The 17,581-nt window shown below is 61.1% G+C and overlaps 5 protein-coding genes across 6 annotated transcripts; all 5 read right to left on the bottom strand.

The window, feature by feature from the left end:
• Positions 1-246: 246 nt before the first annotated feature.
• ABB37_06937 (hypothetical protein) lies at positions 247-2,742 on the bottom strand (the record flags this gene model as incomplete). 2 transcript variants are annotated; one of them, XM_015805389.1, is made up of 1 exon in its annotated part: positions 247-2,742. In XM_015805389.1, exon 1 carries the CDS (start codon positions 2,341-2,343, stop codon positions 247-249), a length of 2,097 nt encoding a protein of 698 aa, XP_015656002.1. In that variant the 5' UTR covers positions 2,344-2,742. The 2 variants fall into 2 exon arrangements, with proteins under 2 accessions (XP_015656002.1, XP_015656003.1); XM_015805390.1 differs by having other exon boundaries at positions 247-2,691.
• A 596-nt stretch (positions 2,743-3,338) lies between these two features.
• ABB37_06936 (putative Zinc finger DHHC domain containing transmembrane protein) lies at positions 3,339-5,153 on the bottom strand (the record flags this gene model as incomplete). The annotated part of the gene is made up of 1 exon (XM_015805388.1): positions 3,339-5,153. The coding sequence occupies exon 1, from the start codon at positions 4,842-4,844 to the stop codon at positions 3,339-3,341; it is 1,506 nt and encodes a 501-aa protein (XP_015656001.1). The 5' UTR covers positions 4,845-5,153.
• A 616-nt stretch (positions 5,154-5,769) lies between these two features.
• ABB37_06935 (hypothetical protein) lies at positions 5,770-10,648 on the bottom strand (the record flags this gene model as incomplete). Its single annotated transcript, XM_015805387.1, has 1 exon — positions 5,770-10,648. Exon 1 carries the CDS (start codon positions 9,907-9,909, stop codon positions 5,770-5,772), a length of 4,140 nt encoding a protein of 1,379 aa, XP_015656000.1. The 5' UTR covers positions 9,910-10,648.
• Positions 10,649-10,968: 320 nt separating this feature from the next.
• ABB37_06934 (hypothetical protein) lies at positions 10,969-13,407 on the bottom strand (the record flags this gene model as incomplete). The annotated part of the gene is made up of 1 exon (XM_015805386.1): positions 10,969-13,407. The coding sequence occupies one exon, from the start codon at positions 13,405-13,407 to the stop codon at positions 10,969-10,971; it is 2,439 nt and encodes an 812-aa protein (XP_015655999.1).
• A 910-nt stretch (positions 13,408-14,317) lies between these two features.
• Positions 14,318-17,414, bottom strand: ABB37_06933 (hypothetical protein; the record flags this gene model as incomplete). The annotated part of the gene is made up of 1 exon (XM_015805385.1): positions 14,318-17,414. The coding sequence occupies exon 1, from the start codon at positions 17,159-17,161 to the stop codon at positions 14,318-14,320; it is 2,844 nt and encodes a 947-aa protein (XP_015655998.1). The 5' UTR covers positions 17,162-17,414.
• Positions 17,415-17,581: the final 167 nt, after the last annotated feature.

The following is a 17,581-nucleotide window of genomic DNA, read 5'->3' as shown; positions in this document are numbered from 1 at the left end:
ACAAAGAGGAGGAAATGTAGAACATTCGCGCCTTCAGCGCAATTCAAAAAGATGAAAGCAGCGGTGACCCGAAAGAGAAGAACCCATTGCGACATCATCGCCCCCCGCAACAGAGACCAAAAAACCACCACCACCATCCCCGCCAGAGCATCGTCTTCCGCACGAAAGCTGATGGCAGGCGGACCTCCTCTCTTTGTTCTACGTGCACAAAAAAAAACCTCCCTCCCCATCCTCCCGTCACCGCGCCTACGAGCCCATCAACGAGGGCATTTCCAACTCATCGAAGACCTCCTCGCCGACCTTCGACGAGGGAAAGGCGCTGAACGAGCTGGGCTGAATAAGACTCGTGGTGGTGGATCGACGCGGCGCTGCGGCGCGGAAGGGGCTGCCGCCGCCATCCACGACAGAGGCACAGGAGAGCTGATTTGAATCGGTGCCGTGCGTGACGGTGGAGCTCGGCGGGGCAGGGCGGCGGCTCACTGGAATGGGTGAGGAGGACGAGGGGAGAGCCCCAACAGGTGAGATCGCCGCCTTCGCCTGCGCGGTTGGACGCGAAGGTACGGGGTCGGCGTGCGCGTGGACAGCATCGGCGTGTCGAGACGAGTAGAGCAGATCTCGATCCAGCAAACGACGTTGCATGGTGCTAAGCAGCTCGGCCGAGCGCGCGCGCGACGAAGCCGCGACAGCGCCGGCAACACCGGCAGGAAACGCAAGGCCGTTGGGTGCGCCACCCTCCGCACCGAAAACCTCGAGTGGCAGGCGCCGCGGTGGGGCAGCTCGCGTGTCTGCAGAAAGAGGCGTGTCCTCTCCGGATCCTGCAACGTCTTCTACGGGCGCGCCGCCGCGTCCATCACGCACTGCTGCGGCGCCCCTCTCAACGCCACCACCACCATTCCCGCCGCTCTCGGCGACAGCACCTGCCGTACCACGATGCGTTCGCCGCTGTCGCACTACCGCGACCAGTCTACGCTTTGTAGCGGTGAAGGCGAGGGGCGTCAGTGGCACCTGCGCGGCAGCTGCCGGGTCGGCCGGCCACCCGTTCAGCGCCGTGTGCTCCATCGTCTCCAACACCGCGTGGTGCAGCACTAGAAAAGACTTATCCACGTTTGTGTTGGTCAGGACGAGCACCGGCATCGCCGCCTCCTCCACGGTGGAGACGAGGTGACTTTGGATGGTGCGAATGGCTTGAAAGGAAGCGATGTACTTGTTGTTGTCTGACTGAAGCGACATGCCACGTGAGCGGACGCAGAAGCGTTCGAGGTGGCCGCTCGCCTTCGGGATTTGCACGAGGACGGGCACGCAAATAACACGGTCCACGAGCAGCTCCGCCCGTTTGGACGTCAAGTACTTAGGCAGGAGGTGCACGCCTTCGATCACCACCGACTCGCGGCGGGCGAGCAGGCGCTTCAGCATCCCGTCCAGCACTTGCAGAACTAACTCACACTGAGACTCGTACGCCGCCACGACATCCTGCGGACACGCGTCAGACGCGTTGGCGGCCACCGCCTTGTACGCCTCGTAGGTGGAAACAAAGAGCGTCGGGTAGTCGGGCGCACGGCTCGCCAGTCGTGCCCGCAAGACTTGGCGAACGATGTCGGTGGACAGCACGTTAGCGATCCGCAGCTGACTCGCGACCAGCCGGGCCAACGTGCTCTTGCCGGAGCCGCTGGTGCCACCGATGAGAACCACCACCGGCGTCTGTCCACATTGTTGGGCACAGGCCGTGTTCCAGCGCAGGAGGGGTCGCAGGCAGATCATCTGCCCTCGTAGTTCGTTTCCGAGGGCCTTGATGATGGTGCGCTCCCACGCCGCGGCGGGGACGTGAAGTTGATAGCGACGGGAGGGGTGAAGGTGATGGGGGGAAGCTGTTGTGCAAGGCGATGCATCGTCGAGGGACATCAACAGCCAGTCTCGTATTAACAGAGACAGGGAGGCGGGTTGAGCAGGTCCACCATGCGCAGCATCGTTGTCCACAAGAAGAAGGAAGGGGCTTGAGCTGGGTGCTGTCGTCGTCCTCGTCGTCATCGACGGAGGCGACGCAGAGGTTGCAGCAAGCATTTGGGCAATCATGTGGTCTACCCTTTGTTGAAGACGATGTTGTTTGATGCCGCAGAAGAGAAGAATACCCTGCAGCGTGTAACGGGTGAACACGACTGCAGTGGAGCTTTCCAGCGATCCATTAGCCCGACTGGGGACGGCGACGCTGCCGATCAGCTGCGACAGGCCAATCCAGTAGGAAAGCGCCTCATCAATGGAGGGGGGAGTTGGCAGCGGAAGAGCCGCCGGCGACGATGACGGTTGCGCCGCAGCGGCGTCAGCAGCCGGTCTTTCCGGGGAAGCCATGTATCTCACGTAAAGAGAGAGAGAGGGAGAGAAAGAGGACGAGAAACTACCGCTGATGGGTGAAGAGAACAGGAAGATCAATAGAGAAGAAATGTAAACGAAAATAACTATAATGAGATGGACTGGTAGCTTCTGCTTCTGCGAGGCACCGCCTTTTCTTCTCTCCCCTCAGAAAAAAAAAAATCTCTTGACCAAAGGAGCAGATAAGAGGAAAACACACACACACACACACACAGGCGCTTTACGAAGGACTTTGCCGTTTCAGCATCGCGCTGTTCAGCACCGGATTACGGTACGTGAGTTGCCGGGGTGCGTCAATGCTCTGCTCCTCCCCGCAGCGTACGATCTGCAGCGGCCACAAAGCGAAACAAGCAGCAACGGTGAAGGGAACGAGGAGCCGACGAAGATGCAAAACACAGAGGAGGAGAAAAGGGGGAGGGCGGAGACACGAGGTCTGTTGTTGCGTACGGAGAGCAGATGACAAAGGACGAGCGGCATTTGAAGGAATTTTCTCCACTGTTAAGAAATAACAGCGGTTTGACGGGCCGACGCAAGATACGGAAGGCGTGAGCCGACGAGAAGTCGCAGGAGTGAAATATATGTCTTTTTCCCTTTTACGAGTTGATTGGTCCACCGAAGAGACCTACGGCAACAGATCTTCTTCCTTTTGGTTCATTCTTCTTCTTTGCATTGCTACGGATTTCCTGATTGAGTTACTGTCGTATTACGATAGCTGAGCCCAAAGGGACGGCGCAAAGCCCACGACGAGGGACATCCAAGAGAACCACACACCACACACACACATAGGCGCAGACACGCGTAGGTGCTTCCACGAGAAAAGTAAATGAATACGCACAGGAATGGACCCCGCTCCAACTTGATAAGGGTTGAGAAGTACCTGACCGAGGAGGGTGCAACACCTTTGACGCTGCTTTCCATAGTTGCCTATGCCGCCCCACTTCTTTCCTGTTCCTTTCCATTTGAGGGCACAGATTCTACTTGACACACGCCGCAGCCTTCTCCAGGATCTCGGGCTTGTACGCGTCGCTGTACGGGAACATAACCTCCATCAGGTTGTTCCACGCCCCACGGTCGTACAAACCACGCAGGTCGTGGATCAGCATCTTCTTCACTTGCGCGCGGTACTTCGCGTTCTTCTTCCCACCCTCCTCAAACCCTGGAGCGGTCTTCGGCAAGGGAGGCTCCTGCAGCTTCCGCAGCGCCGTGGGCTTCCGCTCCGCAACGGCGTCCAACTCCGCCCGCACCTTCGCGGCCTCGCGGTAAACCAAATCTAATGTCGGCAGCGTCGCCACAAAGTCCGCCGTGTCGTCCATTTTGTTCATGTCGTTGACGGTGAGGTTCGCCATGGCGAAGGTCATCTGGTAGGCCCAGAAGCCGTACAGCACGAGCCCGATGAAGAAGGCGAAGAATAGCAGGCACGCCTCGAGCATGTGGTAGTTGATCACAATAACGAGGTAGGTGGAAAGGTCGAGCGGGATGCTGCGGCCGCCCGGGTGACGCAGCACCCACCCCCACGCGTGGTGCGCGATGAGGAACTGGCGGATGTTGCGGAAAAGGTCGAGGCAGGCCCACGTGCACGAGATGGCGTGCCAGAAGAGGAAGCCCAGGAAGTAGCGCATCGTGCCCTCCGCCACGTCGTTGTTGATCCACGGGCAGTGATGGTCGAAGCGGCGGACGCAGCGGTGGCACAGCCGGCAGTGCTTGCCGCGACTGGGGCGTGGGACGTGGCAGGTGGAGCACTCCTGACCTAGACCAACTGGGGAGCCGTTGGTGGGACTGCGGTAGTCTTTCTGGGCTTGGGTGAGGTGTGCGGTGACCTCGTCAGCGGCCTGGGCGAAAACCATCCCGTCCACAATGTAGCGGTGGTTCAAGATGTACTCGGCGGCGGGCGAGAAGGGGAAGTGGGGCTCGCGCTGCGGCTTCGCCGATGCGTCCTGCGCCGACCCTCCCCCGCCTCCGCCTCCCCCTCTGTGCCGAGCAGGACGCGGCATTCGTTTCAGCCTCTTGGCTGACTTGTCGGCGTGCTGCTGACGCTGCAGTTCTCGCTGCTCCTTGGTTGTCACGGTGCCAGGGTCACACACCACCGCACGCACCCACAGGTACTCCGAAAGGAGCACCAGACCCCACGACACACTCTTCGACAACAGGGACGCCTCCAAACGGGGGAGGGCGACAAGCAGGTAGAAAAACTCCACCGTCCACACGAGCACAATATAGAAGATGACCATGAACCAGTTCCGCTCCTGCGTGGCGTGCTTACCGAAGCGGCTGCAGCAGGCGCGGCCTTTGCGCTGATCGCACCCGAAGCAGCAACTCACGCAGAACCCGCAGACGTAGACGGGCCCGTTGGTGACGAGGCGGTACAACTTGCCAATAACACCGTCGCGATGGTAGCGAGACGGTCCCATTATGATGATGTACATGAAGCAGCCCACCAGCGTGATCATGCTGATGAGGGACAGAAAAATGAACACGAGCATGATGGCGAGGAGGAGGGGAACAACCGGAACAACAAAGGAAAAAAGGGCTTCGCGGCGTTCGCACTATTCAATGGCTACACGAAAACGTGATGACTGTTTTATTGGAAAACACAGGGGAAGGGGATGCCACGGCAGAAACATCAGCAACAACTTAAAAAGAAGAAGAAGAAGTACACATGCGTAACGCGCCGGCAGCAGGACGTATGTATATATATTTAACGGAATGGAGAAGGAGAAGGAGGTGCCGCGCTGTCGCCCAACTTTCCGCTTCTCCCAGCCTTGTCCGTCTTGTTCAATCAAACAGCGACTGTCAGCGGCACACAGGGCGAGGAGAAACACACGTGCGTTGCCGCCAGTTGAGGTAACAGGAGTGGAGGGAAGAGACGAAAAAGAAGGAATTAGCAGAGAGTGGTAAAAGCTGCCCTTTGCTACGTAAATGGTGGGGTGCTTGTGCAAACGTTGACCCCCCCGTTCACCCTCTGCCTTGCTTCTACTTGGCACGGCGTCCCACCTTTTAAGGCCGACAACCGGGTTTTGCAAGGAAATGTGCTCTCGCGAGCTGCTTCTTCGTTTTTCAAAAGTATTTTCGGGGAGGGTGCCCTCTGCGTTTGTTGAGAGTAATTGCATCGCCCTTCCTCCCTCCCCCCTCTCCTTAAAGAAAGAAGGATTCAAGTTCTGTCATTGGTACCAGTTGGCGAGTGTTGGAGGCCGAGAGTTCTGCAGCCCAATGAAGGGAGAAGAGGAACGCACAAAGAAGACGGTAGCGAAGAAAGAACGAAAGAGAAACGCAAACGCCGTAAATGAAAGCGGTGACAGCAAAAAAAAAAGCACGTGCAAAAATAGAAACAACGGAAAACAATGAGAAGAGGGAGGGAGCGGCGTTGTACAATTCACGTGCTCCTGCGTTCTCCCTCTCCTTCTCTTCTTACTTCTTCTCTTTCGCCACGCTCGCATCTGCCATGGGGTCCACATGCCGACTCCTCTGAGGCGTGTCGTCCTGCTCGGACGAGGCCGTCGGCAACGGCATTGACGAAGGGGATGCCTGGTCTCGTTGACTTCCAGACTGAGAGGGGGAGTTGAGCCACATCACACTGCGCACAGGCGAGCTGTTGCGGCGGAAGGCCGTCACCACCGCCGTGACTGCGTCGTCGTCCTCTGTCAGCTTATTGGGTGAGACAGCCGCTTGCAGCGTATCAGCCGTGTTGCTGGCCGTCTGGCCCGTCTGTGCTTCTGCATCTTCCAGCGAAGGAGACATCAACGCCGGACCTGCGGCGACATCTCCGTGCGAGTGAAGCTTGTGCTCGGGAATGCTGACCTCGTCCTCGTCGTGCAGGTCCTCATCGTACGGCTCCGACAGGGCAACAGCGCCATCACGAGCATCGGCACCTTCTTCGCTCGGGCCACGGCTGCCGTCATCATTGTGGGCGTCAATGCGACTCGACTCGTCCTCCTCTTCGTCCTCGTTCTCGTCCTCGTTCTCGTCCTCCGCCGCCGCTCCAGGCCGCCTCGCGAGGTTGTTGTTCCAGACATCACTGTAGAGTTCCCGTCGGCCCGCGGTGCGAGCGGAGAGGCGCAGCGTTTCGGCTCCGCCCTTTTCGATGCCATGGACATCCGAGGCGGTCTCCGACGCCGACGGCTCCCCCCCTTCTTCCTCCGCTTCTCCCTCCACCGGCTCACTCAGCTCCGTCGTCGAGTCCTCCGAGGCGGCCAGATCTTCAGCCACCGGCTCCTGCGGCGGAGGAGAGACGGCCTCCTGGTCGTTCTGTTCCACGGTGTCTTTCTCCGCTGCTGCCGCCGTCTTGACTTCCGCATTCGATTTCGCCGCTCTACTGCTGTTGAGTGGCGTCGCGCCGGGGGCGGGCGGAAGCGTCGTTGACTCGCGGGCAGTGGGGACGGCGTCTGAGGCGGCCGCTGACACCGCGCTGATCGCCGGATTCGGCGACGAGCTCGGCACGTTAAACGACGAGGCGCTCCTGCCACGCTGCTGCTGTTGCTGCTGTGCCGGCGAATTCATCAGGCTGCTGCTGCTACCACCGCCGCCCATGCTCTTCACCGCGCCGAAGCGCTCAGAGACGGGGCGACGCAGCGAGGCGTTCAAGCTCCCGCCGCCGCCAACGCGCGTCGACGCGCTGCCCGACGGCTCGAGGAAGGCCGGGCGGAGGGAGCCACTGCGACTCTGCTCCAACGCCTTCCCGGGCGACCTTCCGCTGGGCGATAGGAGGAGAGGGGTGAGGAGCTGGTCCACTGGGTGGCCTTCTTCGTCGGGACCCGGCAGCGAGACGACGCCTTCAAAGGCGGAGGCGTCCCCCACGCTGACACTACCACCACCGGCGGGCAAGGCAGTCGTCTTCTCGATCTCCTCCGGCCCTGAGCTGAGACTCGCGTTCAGCCGTGAACCGGCGGAGTGGGTCGGGCTGGCCGTGTGCGAGGACGCCGCCGTGCCCTGCTGCTGCTGCTGCTGATGGGCGGCGAGCAACTCCTGGCTGCGAATGCGACGGTGCACCGAGACGTTCTGCGACCACGGCGTGACATCGTACTCCAGCTGGCGATGCGTGCTGCTGGAGCGCTGGCCGGCGAAACTGCTGTCCCGTGACCCGTCGTTCGACAGGTTGACCGTCGGCGGGGGAGAGTGCCCGGTGGAGGAGAGGGAGCCGAAACCACCGCCACCCTGCGAGACGGACGGCAGCCCCAGCAGCATCGGAGAGGTCTGGGCGACGGCCTCCGCCGTGCGACGCTGCAGATCCACGTAGTCCTGCCACAGCCCGTCGTAGCGACGCTGCCGACTCAGCCGGGACTGCGCCGACAGCATCGGCGCGGTCGCCCGCATGACGTTTGGCAGCCCGCTCTCCCCCATCGCCACGACAGGGGCGATGAGGCTAGAATTGACGGCAGCGCTCGGGCCTGCGAGTGACACCTTTTCGCGCCGGGGGTGCGGCTGCTGCTGGTCGTTGAAGCGCCGCACCGTGTAGCGAATCGCGTCCACCCACTGCCCGCGCTGCTCGGGCGAGGTGGTGAAGAAGATGAGCCGCTTCGGCAGGTTCGGCGAGATGAGCTCGAAGCCGTGCATGGCGTCGCCGGGTTCTTCGCCACGCACCTCCACCACCCGCAGCCCGGGTAACGGAATGGTGCCGCGCACTCGGAAGCGGCCGTTGCTGCACTCCTCCACGTAGCACATCCAGTCGCTGAAGAGGAAGATAAGCCGCTCGTGTCGGCCACGACCGGAGCGCTTATTCAGTCGCCCGTAATGAATCAACGCCCGGTTGCCGTAGTCGGTGGGCGGCGCGTTACCGTTACTGTTGCCGCTGCTTGCACCGATGGCAGCGGAAACGGGTGAGCTGGCAGCCGAGGTCGCCGTTGCTGCTGCCGCGGTCCCCCTTCCCGCGCCAGCGACGCTGTCTTGGGCAATCGTGTGTCCGTTGTGCAGCCCAACACCGCCCACGCCTGCCGCTCCGGCGCCGAAGCGTCGCATGTTCGCCGGCTGACCCGCCTTGTCGCCCGAGGCTCGACTGCCGGGCATGTCCATCAGTGCCATGATGCCCGCCACATCGTGAGACCACAGTTCCTCCATCAGCAGATGCGTCTCCTCGCTCATGCGGAGGGCGACGACGTCGATAAAAGACTCCTGCAGACGGTCGCGGTCTTTTGGCTGGAGGGCACCGCTCTCGACGAGGCAGCGGGCGACGTGGGAGTAGCGGCGAAGGCCACCGAGCGGGGTAGCGAGGAGCATGAGAATGGTGCGGAAGCCCTCCCACGTGGCGGGGAGCGGTGGCAGGGCTGACCTGTTCGCGCCGAGAGACGCAGGACCCGCAGCGGTCCCAGCTGCCGTTGTCGTGCTGGACGTGGTAGTGCGTGTTCGTCGCTGGCCGTTGTTGCTGCCGACGTTGGTGTTTGCTGCACCTGCAGTGGCGACCGAGTCAGCGTTTGCCGAGTCCGTCGGTGAGATGGCCTGCCCATTCACCATCGTCGACTCCAGCGATGACGTCATGGACACGCGACTGTCTTTCGGAATGCCATCACGGCCAAACGAACGCCACAGGAAGTCGAGGAAGAGCGAATACTGGAGTAGCATCGCGCGATCCGCGTCGGACAGGTTGGCGAGGGCTGCAGCAGACACGCCTGACGAGCCTCCGCCCGTTGCCCCGCCCGTCCACCGCCAGATACGCGCCAGTCGCAGTAGCTGCGGCGCGGCGCGCTGGGTGTACTTCACCGTGTACATCATGTGCTCCGCCGTGTAATGCTGCACGAGCTCTGACCCAAAGAACTCGTTCACCATGACGCCGATCTCGCCATAGACGCCACGGTTGCCGGGGATGGGGCCCGTGACAGAGAAGCGCAGCGCCGACACATGCTTGCGGGAGCTCCCGCTGCTGTGTGCAGAGGCAAGGGCTGCTGCGTGGGCATCTGGCGATGAGGCCGTGCCGGCAGAGGTGCCGTGGTGACTAGGCGCCGCTTCGTCCGGAAGGGGTGCGGCGACATCACCCCCCTCACGCAGCGGCTGCAGTTCATCGACCATTAGCAGTAGGCGCTGAATGATCCCTTCCAGCTTCTGCACCAGCGTCGTCTGTACGGCGTAGAGGGTGGGGAGGTTGGCAAACAAGTCCCAGTACTGACTGAAGGTCAACGGGATCTGCGCTGCCGATGACTTTGCAGCGGCGTGGCGGGCGATCGGGTTGGTGCTGTGCTTCGAGGTGGCAGGGGACGTCGTGTGGGACGCCTGTGGGCCTCCCGGTGCGGCGACCACCACGGCGGGCTGCGGAGACTGACGCTGGTTGTGCTTCTTGTCTTTGCCGTTTACCTGAGAAAGCGTCCGCGCTAAGGCGTTGATGCAGTGCGGGCGTGCCATGGAGGAGTCGGCGCGGCAGCTCGACGGTAGACTCGACAGCGAAAGCGAAGGGACGACGGGGCGCTGACTCGGCGGAAGACACGCCTGGGCGATGGGGTCGTGGATGTTTTCAATCAGGTAGTTGAGCTGCGCCAGCGTCACCTCTTCATCCTGCAGGAGGCGGCGCATCACACGCAGACACACCACGGCGGAGTCGATGACGGACGTGCTGGGGCCGCTCATCTTTCCCTTCTGTGTCGGATTTTTTTTTTGGGGGGGGTTTGTATGGCGATGCGTGAGGAGCCGGTCTTCGACGGAGGTCGAGTGACCTGGCGGAGATGCACAAAGGCAAAGGAAAAAAGAAGAGGCACAGGCCTGTACAAGGAGGAGAAAGAGAAGCGTATGCCTAAACAAAAAGGATTCTACCGTGCAACGCAAAAACTCATGAACATGCCTCAAGCGGCCGCGCAGGAGACGACAACAGGGGAAGTGCAAAGTACAGCAGCACACACACACACAACCACATACGCAAACAAAAGAGAAGAAATGAATAAGCAAAACTGCCTTTGATGGAGCGCACCACAACGACGACAGTAACGGCAGCTTCTAGCTTTCAGCCTTTACCTTGCTCCTTCTCTCGGTAATGAGACGAGCAGGCTTAGCTCGCCGAGAAATCCACACAAGCGGAGACAGAAGAAAAAGAAGTATATATGCTGGATACGAAAAACCTTCCTCTTGGTAGACGAGTGGTCCGGTTTGATTGCGGTCGTTAGCGAATGATGTATGTATATATACACGTCTGCGAGTGCTGTAAGGGGCGCCGCAGAGCACAGAGAACGATTCAAATTGGCTCTTAAAAATTAAGACCTGCACCGAGTGGGCCGCTGCGCGTTTATCTGTGCAAATCTGAAGGCTACAAATACAAAACAAGTATGAAACAACAACTCCAGGAAGCTGTGGATGCTGAACGTTGGATGGAGCTGGGTACGTAGCGGGAACAACGACAGTTAGGGAGAGAGATGGATAGAGAAGAAAGGAAAGAGCTATGCGAAAGAAGGGACAGCAGAACATCATGTAACCTAAAAAGCCCATTTGAAACACACTCTTTAAAACTTTTGTTTTCAATGTCAGCAGAGGGCCTATAAGTTCATCACGGTGAATCCGTGGAAAGCGGTGCTTGATAATAATAATCATTATTGTTGCACGTCGGGTGTGATTGGACATTCGAAAGCACGAAACATACAAGTAAACCTCGCAGAGAAGAAGAAGGAATTGTTGCCTCCTACCGTTCCCCAAAATGCTTCAACGCAGTTCCCGTCCGTCCATGCATTCCAGAAGACGCCCTACCCGCTTACGATACAACTCGCCCTCGCGCTGCATGTTGGCGTGCGTTGCCGCCGCCACCGCCGCCGCCGCGGCCGTTCCACCAGCGACCGCACCGCCCGCACCGCCACCCACCACCGCGTTGCCGGGGCCGCCCCCCACAACACCAACACCGCCGCTCCCTCCTCCACCGCCGAAGGTGCGCCCCGTCAGCGGGCTGTGCAGCGACGGGCGCGCGGAGGCGATGATGGAGGCAAAGGACATGTTGGCGGACGCGTTCGCAACGGCCAGGGGAGCCACCGCACCACCACCGCCGCCACCACCAGCCGCAGAACCACCAGTACCACCACCAGGGCCGCCTCCACCGCCGCCTTGACCGCTGCTGGCACCACCACCAACACCACCCATGCTTGCCCCCGTCATGCCCTGCGGGACCATAAACGAGGTGGACTGAAAGGTGGAGCGGAGGTCCTGCAGCTGCGCCACGGCAGGGATGACGTTGCCGAGACCGTTTGCGAAGAACCAGTCGCGGACGGCGGAGTCGAACTTTGAGGCGCTGCCGCGATCGGTCGAGTAGGGGATTTGCCTGCCGTGGTGCCCGATGGGGTTGTCGTGCATCGCGTTCTCCACCATGCGTTGCAGCAGCGGGTCTGCGCTGCGGTCGAGCGAGCCGCCCTCGCCCGGCGTACTCGACGCCGCTACGTAGCGCCGTAGTGGGTTTACCTCCTGCAGGAGTACACTAATGGCGCTCAGCACGGCGGAGCGGACGGAGGTGGGCATGAAGGGGCAGTAGGCCAGGTTCAGCATCGCGGTCACCCCGCCGGTTTGGACCAGGCGCCGGAGACAGGAAGGATTGTAGTGGCACGCCGCCTCCACCGCCTCGACGAGGGCGACAACAACGCGTATGAGGCCCGGGTCGACCGCCACTGTGTTGACGGCGGTGGAAGTTGGCTGGGGGACGACGGTCACACCGAGGTTGCCTTTCTTTTTGTTACCACCGTTCTGCTGTTGCTGCTGTTGCTCGCGATCCTCCAACTCGCGTCGCTGCCACGTGAAGAGGGCCTCGGCGTGACTGCGCATGCACTGAAACACCTCCGTGGCGTAGTACACCAGGCACCCTTCCGAGCAACAGCGGCGCTGATAGTAGAGGGTGAGACAGGCCCCTTGTATGTAACGCAGAGCCAGCTCCTGCTCCTCGTAGGTGATCGCCGTTGCCGCCTGTAGCAGCTCGTTGGGGCGCGGCGGGGTAGACGGGCCGTCCTTGCCGGGTGAGGCCTCGTCCTTCGCTGCTGCTGCTGCAGCGGTCACCGCCGGCGGCATCGGCGCCGGGTGGCGTGTAGTGGGCAGCGTCGTCCACTGCAAGGCCATCTCACTCGACAGCTGGATGCTGATGGGCACACCGGTGCTCATGGCGTTGCGCACCTCCAAGCGTGGGATGAGGATCGCGTTGAAGATGGCGCTCGTGTAGTCGACGCCTTCGAGGGCTTGTTGGACGACGTCCCACGACGGGCTTCGCGCCGCGTTCGCCGCCCGCGCCAGCCGCACCTCCTCTGCTCTCCCCCCTCCCCCTCCCCCACGAGGAGAGGGAAGCGCAGCGGCACGGTGATGGTGGTGGGCTCCAGCGGCGGGGGAGGACGAGGCCCCGAGCACCTCCACACGCACCGCATCATACGGAGGCAACGTCAACGCACCAGGGTACTGCTCGTAAGGGGCATCGACGTGACGCTGCTCCTGCTCCTCCTGCTGCTGCTGCTCGCGACGCCGCTCCGTCGACTCCACGGAAGCCTGCGTAGTCCACTGCAGCAACTGCGACATCGCCTCCTTCAGGCCCTCCACGCGCACCGTGTGCAGCTTTGAGGTCATCTTCTTCACGTAGCCCCGCAGCCGTGCCGCCACTTCGCGCTCTGCTGCTTCTCGGCAGGCCAGCTGCAGGAAAGGGGCGGTATAGAAAGAGTCGACGGCGGCGGCGACGGCCACGCCGTCCATGCCGGTGCGCAGGGCATTTGGGACGCGCCGGGGCCCGCAGCTCGCGTACTGGGCCTTCATCCGCAGTGCGGTTTGGGTGTGATCCGCTGCCTCCAGGCCTGGGTCGGACTGCTGCAGCTGCGCCAGCTTCTCATCGCGATCGGTCTCCTCCTTCTTCTTCTCGTCGTGGCCGAGGAGCGCCAGGTGGGTGCCGATGACCCCCGCACCGGGGCCGTAGCTCACCCGTCCACCGCCGCCCGTGTTGCTCTTGTACTTCGACTTCAGCAGCGGGGAAAGGGCCGCGGCGGCGCTGGCGTCGGTGAGGTGGTGGTGTAGGGCGAGGGAATCTGCCCGACGCCGGCGAAGGCGGGAGCCGGAGGAGCGTGTTGGCACGATGGCGGGGGACGGGGAGCCGTCGCCGCCGATGGAGGTGCGTGGCGGCTGATGTCGCATGACGGCGGCACTGCCCACGCTACAAGAAGCGTGCTGCTATTTCAAATAATAGTAATAGAGAAGAAACTAGAAACGGGGGATGGGAGTCGTTAAAGGAGACACAGTGGGACCGCTTTGCGTTTTTCGCCACTGCGGAAATAAATACTCCTAAAATTTTTTTTGGTGACCCCCCCCCCACACACAAGACTCGAGTGAATAACGAGGCGGGCACGCACGGCGTCGCATGCGAGTTCAGGCACACGAACAACAGCGCTTCTCAGATACGTCCTCCGCTCCCGCCGCTCTCTCACATACACACAAACAGATATATAGAAGCACAGCTCTACGCACGACGAGAACACACACACGTTTCCACGTTGGCGGGAACACAGAGAATGTACAGACGCGAGAGGGGAAAGGGGTAGGGATAGAGAAAGACAACAGAAGCTGAGGAGGTGCATATTGCGGGAAGGAAAATACAAGAAAGAGGGGGGTGGTTTTCTCCCTTGGGCGATCGTGCAACGCAGTGTGGTACGTACTTCAGAAAACACGAAATGTGGCGCTAGTGAAAGTTATGGGCGTGGAAGATCGCATGCCTCGGAAGAGTTGATGCGGGCCCTTCGTGTTTCACTCGATTTCGTTCAAGAATATTTCTTTCCGCTGTTGTGGTGGACGATGCGCTTATCTGCCCTGAAAAATACAGAAGAAGTCTTTTCAGCATCCAGAGAAAGAAAAAGAAAAAGTCACGCGGGTACATCGATTCTTTCACATGATATAATGTAACGCAGAATGGGGGAGAAGTATGGGTGGGAGTGGGTGATGCACACGTGCAGGATGACCGCTTCCCTCACAACACCACAACAGCCAACGCCACCACAACACGGACATCGCCGACAGCTGCACGTGCACGTTTCAGTTTAACGCTTCTGGCTTAGCTGACGGGCTCCTCGTTGCTCTTTTCGCTCGGCGTACGCGGCGCCACCTCCTTCAATGCGTTCCTGGCCGCCTTCAGCGCCCAGGCCGTACACGCGCTCGGTGTGCCGATGATGACCTCCTGCGTGCATCTTCCATTGAGGCCCCAGTAAAGCACCCGGTCCTTGGTGTCGCAGAGGTACGTAGTGTACATCAGCACAGTGGGCGCGGAAGTTTCATTGTGCGAAGTCATGCCGTCGTCGTCGGCCGGGTTGCGCCGGTGCGTCGCCGGCAGAGGCGCCACATCGCACCGCACGGGTCCCACGTACTTCTCCACCACAAACGTAGACGGCATGTGGAAGTGATACGGGATGTACACCTTCGCGGCGGCCGCCTGCTTGTCCTCCGTCGCCGCGGCCTTCAGCTTGTCCTTCAACGACTGCTGCTCGCCCTTTTCATCCGGCGCGGTAATGGTGCGTGGGGGCTCGGGGTTCCGCGTCGGGAACTGCAAACGCCCCCCGCCGCGATACAGTCGGGAGGTCGGGGCCACGCAGGCGCGCCGCGCGAGGTGGAGGTCCCCGGCCGGGTCCGCGAGCTGCATCGAGCGGCCGTCTCGCTGCGATTGGTAGGGCTGCCACGACCCGAGCGGCAAGACCGGCGAGCGCAGAAACGGATTGGTGATGCCGTCAAAGACGTGTGGGTCGAAGGCGGCTGTGGCGAGCCCCCCGCGTGGGATGAGGCCGAGCTGCTGGGCGACGTAAGGGGCCTCGGAGGGGTCAAACCTCTGCGCCACCATCGTGTGCCGCACCGCCTCGATGCCGTAAAAGCTGGCGCTGATGTTGTCTATGTGCGGGGGCAGCATCGTCTCCCCACGCTGCTGCGCCGCCATCGCCTGCTGCTCCAGCCCCATCGGAGACACGACCCGCTTCTCCCGCTCCTGTGCAATGCTGCTGTACAGGTCTGGCGGGGTGTTGGCATCTGTCACCTTGTCGCGGGCGATCGCCAAAGCACGGCGCAGAAGTGGGTAGTACTCGTAGTGGTCGCCGTAGGCGTGGTGCAGGGTGGTGATAACGAGGTGTTGAATGTCCATCCCAAGCCGTTGATGCGCGTGGGCGAGTTGGCTGTGGCGCTGCAGCGTTTCCATGGACACGCCGGCCTCGATGGGGTTATTCGTGCGACGGTCCTCCATGCGATTCTCTACGAAGCGCTCCAACCCCTTCAGCTCCCGCGTCACGTTCTCGAGCTCCATCTGCAGTGCGGTGCGATTGTCTGTGAGGCTCTGACCCAGCCGCTCCCAACCTTTTTGCACCCGCCGGTGCTGCACGCGGTGGCCGCGGGAGTAGAGGTCGCTCAGCATTGCGGCAGCTGCCACCCGCTCCTGCTGCACGACGTCTGGGGTAAACAACGAGTAGTAGCCCTTGTCGACGAGCAGCGCACGAGCGGAGGTGTGATAGGGGAAGAGCGAATCAACGTAGCGCACGTCCGCATTGAGCTGCGTTGCTGCCTCCGTCTGACGATGCTTCCACGTTCGCCGCATCTCCGCCTGCTCCGCCGCGACGAGGCGATCCAGCGCCGCCTGAACCGAGGGTGGGTTGTTGGACATGACAGACTGCGACGCAGCTTCGTCCTCCGCCCCGCAGCAGTCCACCACGCCGTCGCCGACCAGCGAAGGGGCGAGCAGCTGACGCACGGTGCCGCCGCACGTGCAGACAAAAGGAAGTATCGGACCTTGCGAGACGTACAGGCGATCGCGGACGTCGCCACGCTTGCGCGGTACGTAGGGAAAGCCACGCGACTCTTGGTCTTCTTGCTCCAGCAAGTCTGGGTCGTCGTATAACTGAATGGCCTGATTCGACACCAGATACGACTTCCATCGCGACCCCGCGGCGGGGGCCAACGGCCCGGACATGGAGCACGCGTTCGTCAGCAGCTCGTCGGTACCATCTAGGCAGTCACAGTAGTCATCGTTAACACGTGCGAGTGGGATGCGCTGGGTGACCGTGTTGACGGCTTGAATAGCGTGATGTCGCTTCTCCTCCGATGGCGTGAGCAGCACACGGAGTGTAGCGAAGCGGCTACTCGCTGCCGCGTCGTCGCCGGTGGTACTCTTCGGATAGATGGTGTGCGCCTCACAGGCTGCCAGCACGTCTGGGCGGTCCTCGGAGCGCAGGTCCCGCACGCGGGTGCCACAGCTAAACAGGTGCTCGGTCGTTGCTCTACGGGGGGGCAGGAGGAACATCTCGCTGTAGGCTTCCAGCGTGTAGCACCGCAGCCGCACAGGCGGCGCCGCCGACGACGCAGAGGCGACAGCAGAGTCGACCGCCGAGTTCCCTCTTTCCTTTTCTTGTATGGTGTTGGACGAGCAGACGCGGGGCGGGGGTGCGGCGAGGCCGGTGGTCGTGCCGCCACGTCGAAGTGCCGGTGGTCCGCCACCACCGTCGCTCTCACGCACCACGTCAGCGTGGACAGCCGTCAAGCTGTTCACAACAAAGTTTCCGAGCCACACCGGCAGCCACACCTCCCCCCGCCCGGCTAACTCCATCCGCGCCGTGGTCTTACGGAGGTCCATCTCGTCCACCACCATCACCTGCAGCCCCACGAAGGCAGCGACGAGAAATGCAAAGGACACGACGACGGCGGCAAAAACCAGCACGGCATTTTTCAGGGAGATCGCAGGACTCGGAGGGGGATGCTTGGCGGCGACAGCGGTGGACGTCGATGACGCGCTTGCTGCGCTGCGACTCGACTCCTCGCGCTTCTTTTCGTGGCGGTGGCGAAGGGTGGGCGCCGTTGTGGCCGGGAGGGACGTCGCGGACTTCCCATCTTCCACGTCCTTCTCGCTGCTTGTTGTCTTGAGAGGCATACGTTCTACCAGACAGTATCAGACGAATGAAGAAATAATAATAATAATGATGAAGATTGCGATTACCGCTCCGAGAGATCTAAAGACGATTTCGACCGTGTGCGTTGGAAGTAGAGATGCACATGCAAGAAGGAAAGGATAACGTTAAATCGCACCTACTTTAGCATAACGTGCGCTCGTGGTTGAGAATCGGCAAACCAATGCTGTACACACACAACTCAAATATATATGTATAGATACCTTTGTCGTTCCTGTTCACCCAAGCAGGCAACCAATGAAAGAACAAGAGTGGGAAAGGTGGGTGAGGAGACAGCGTCAGCGTCGAAGGTGATGTAGCGGGGGAGGGGGAGGAGGAGGGTGTGGGGTGGAATAAACGACTCTCACCCGTTCATGCTTTACGAGCGACTCATGTCGCGGAAA

Source organism: Leptomonas pyrrhocoris (assembly GCF_001293395.1).
Source record: "Leptomonas pyrrhocoris isolate H10 chromosome Unknown, whole genome shotgun sequence".
NCBI lineage: Eukaryota > Euglenozoa > Kinetoplastea > Trypanosomatida > Trypanosomatidae > Leptomonas > Leptomonas pyrrhocoris.
The sequence above is the reverse complement of the archived record's forward strand: the minus strand, read 5'-3'. Positions and strand labels throughout refer to the sequence as shown.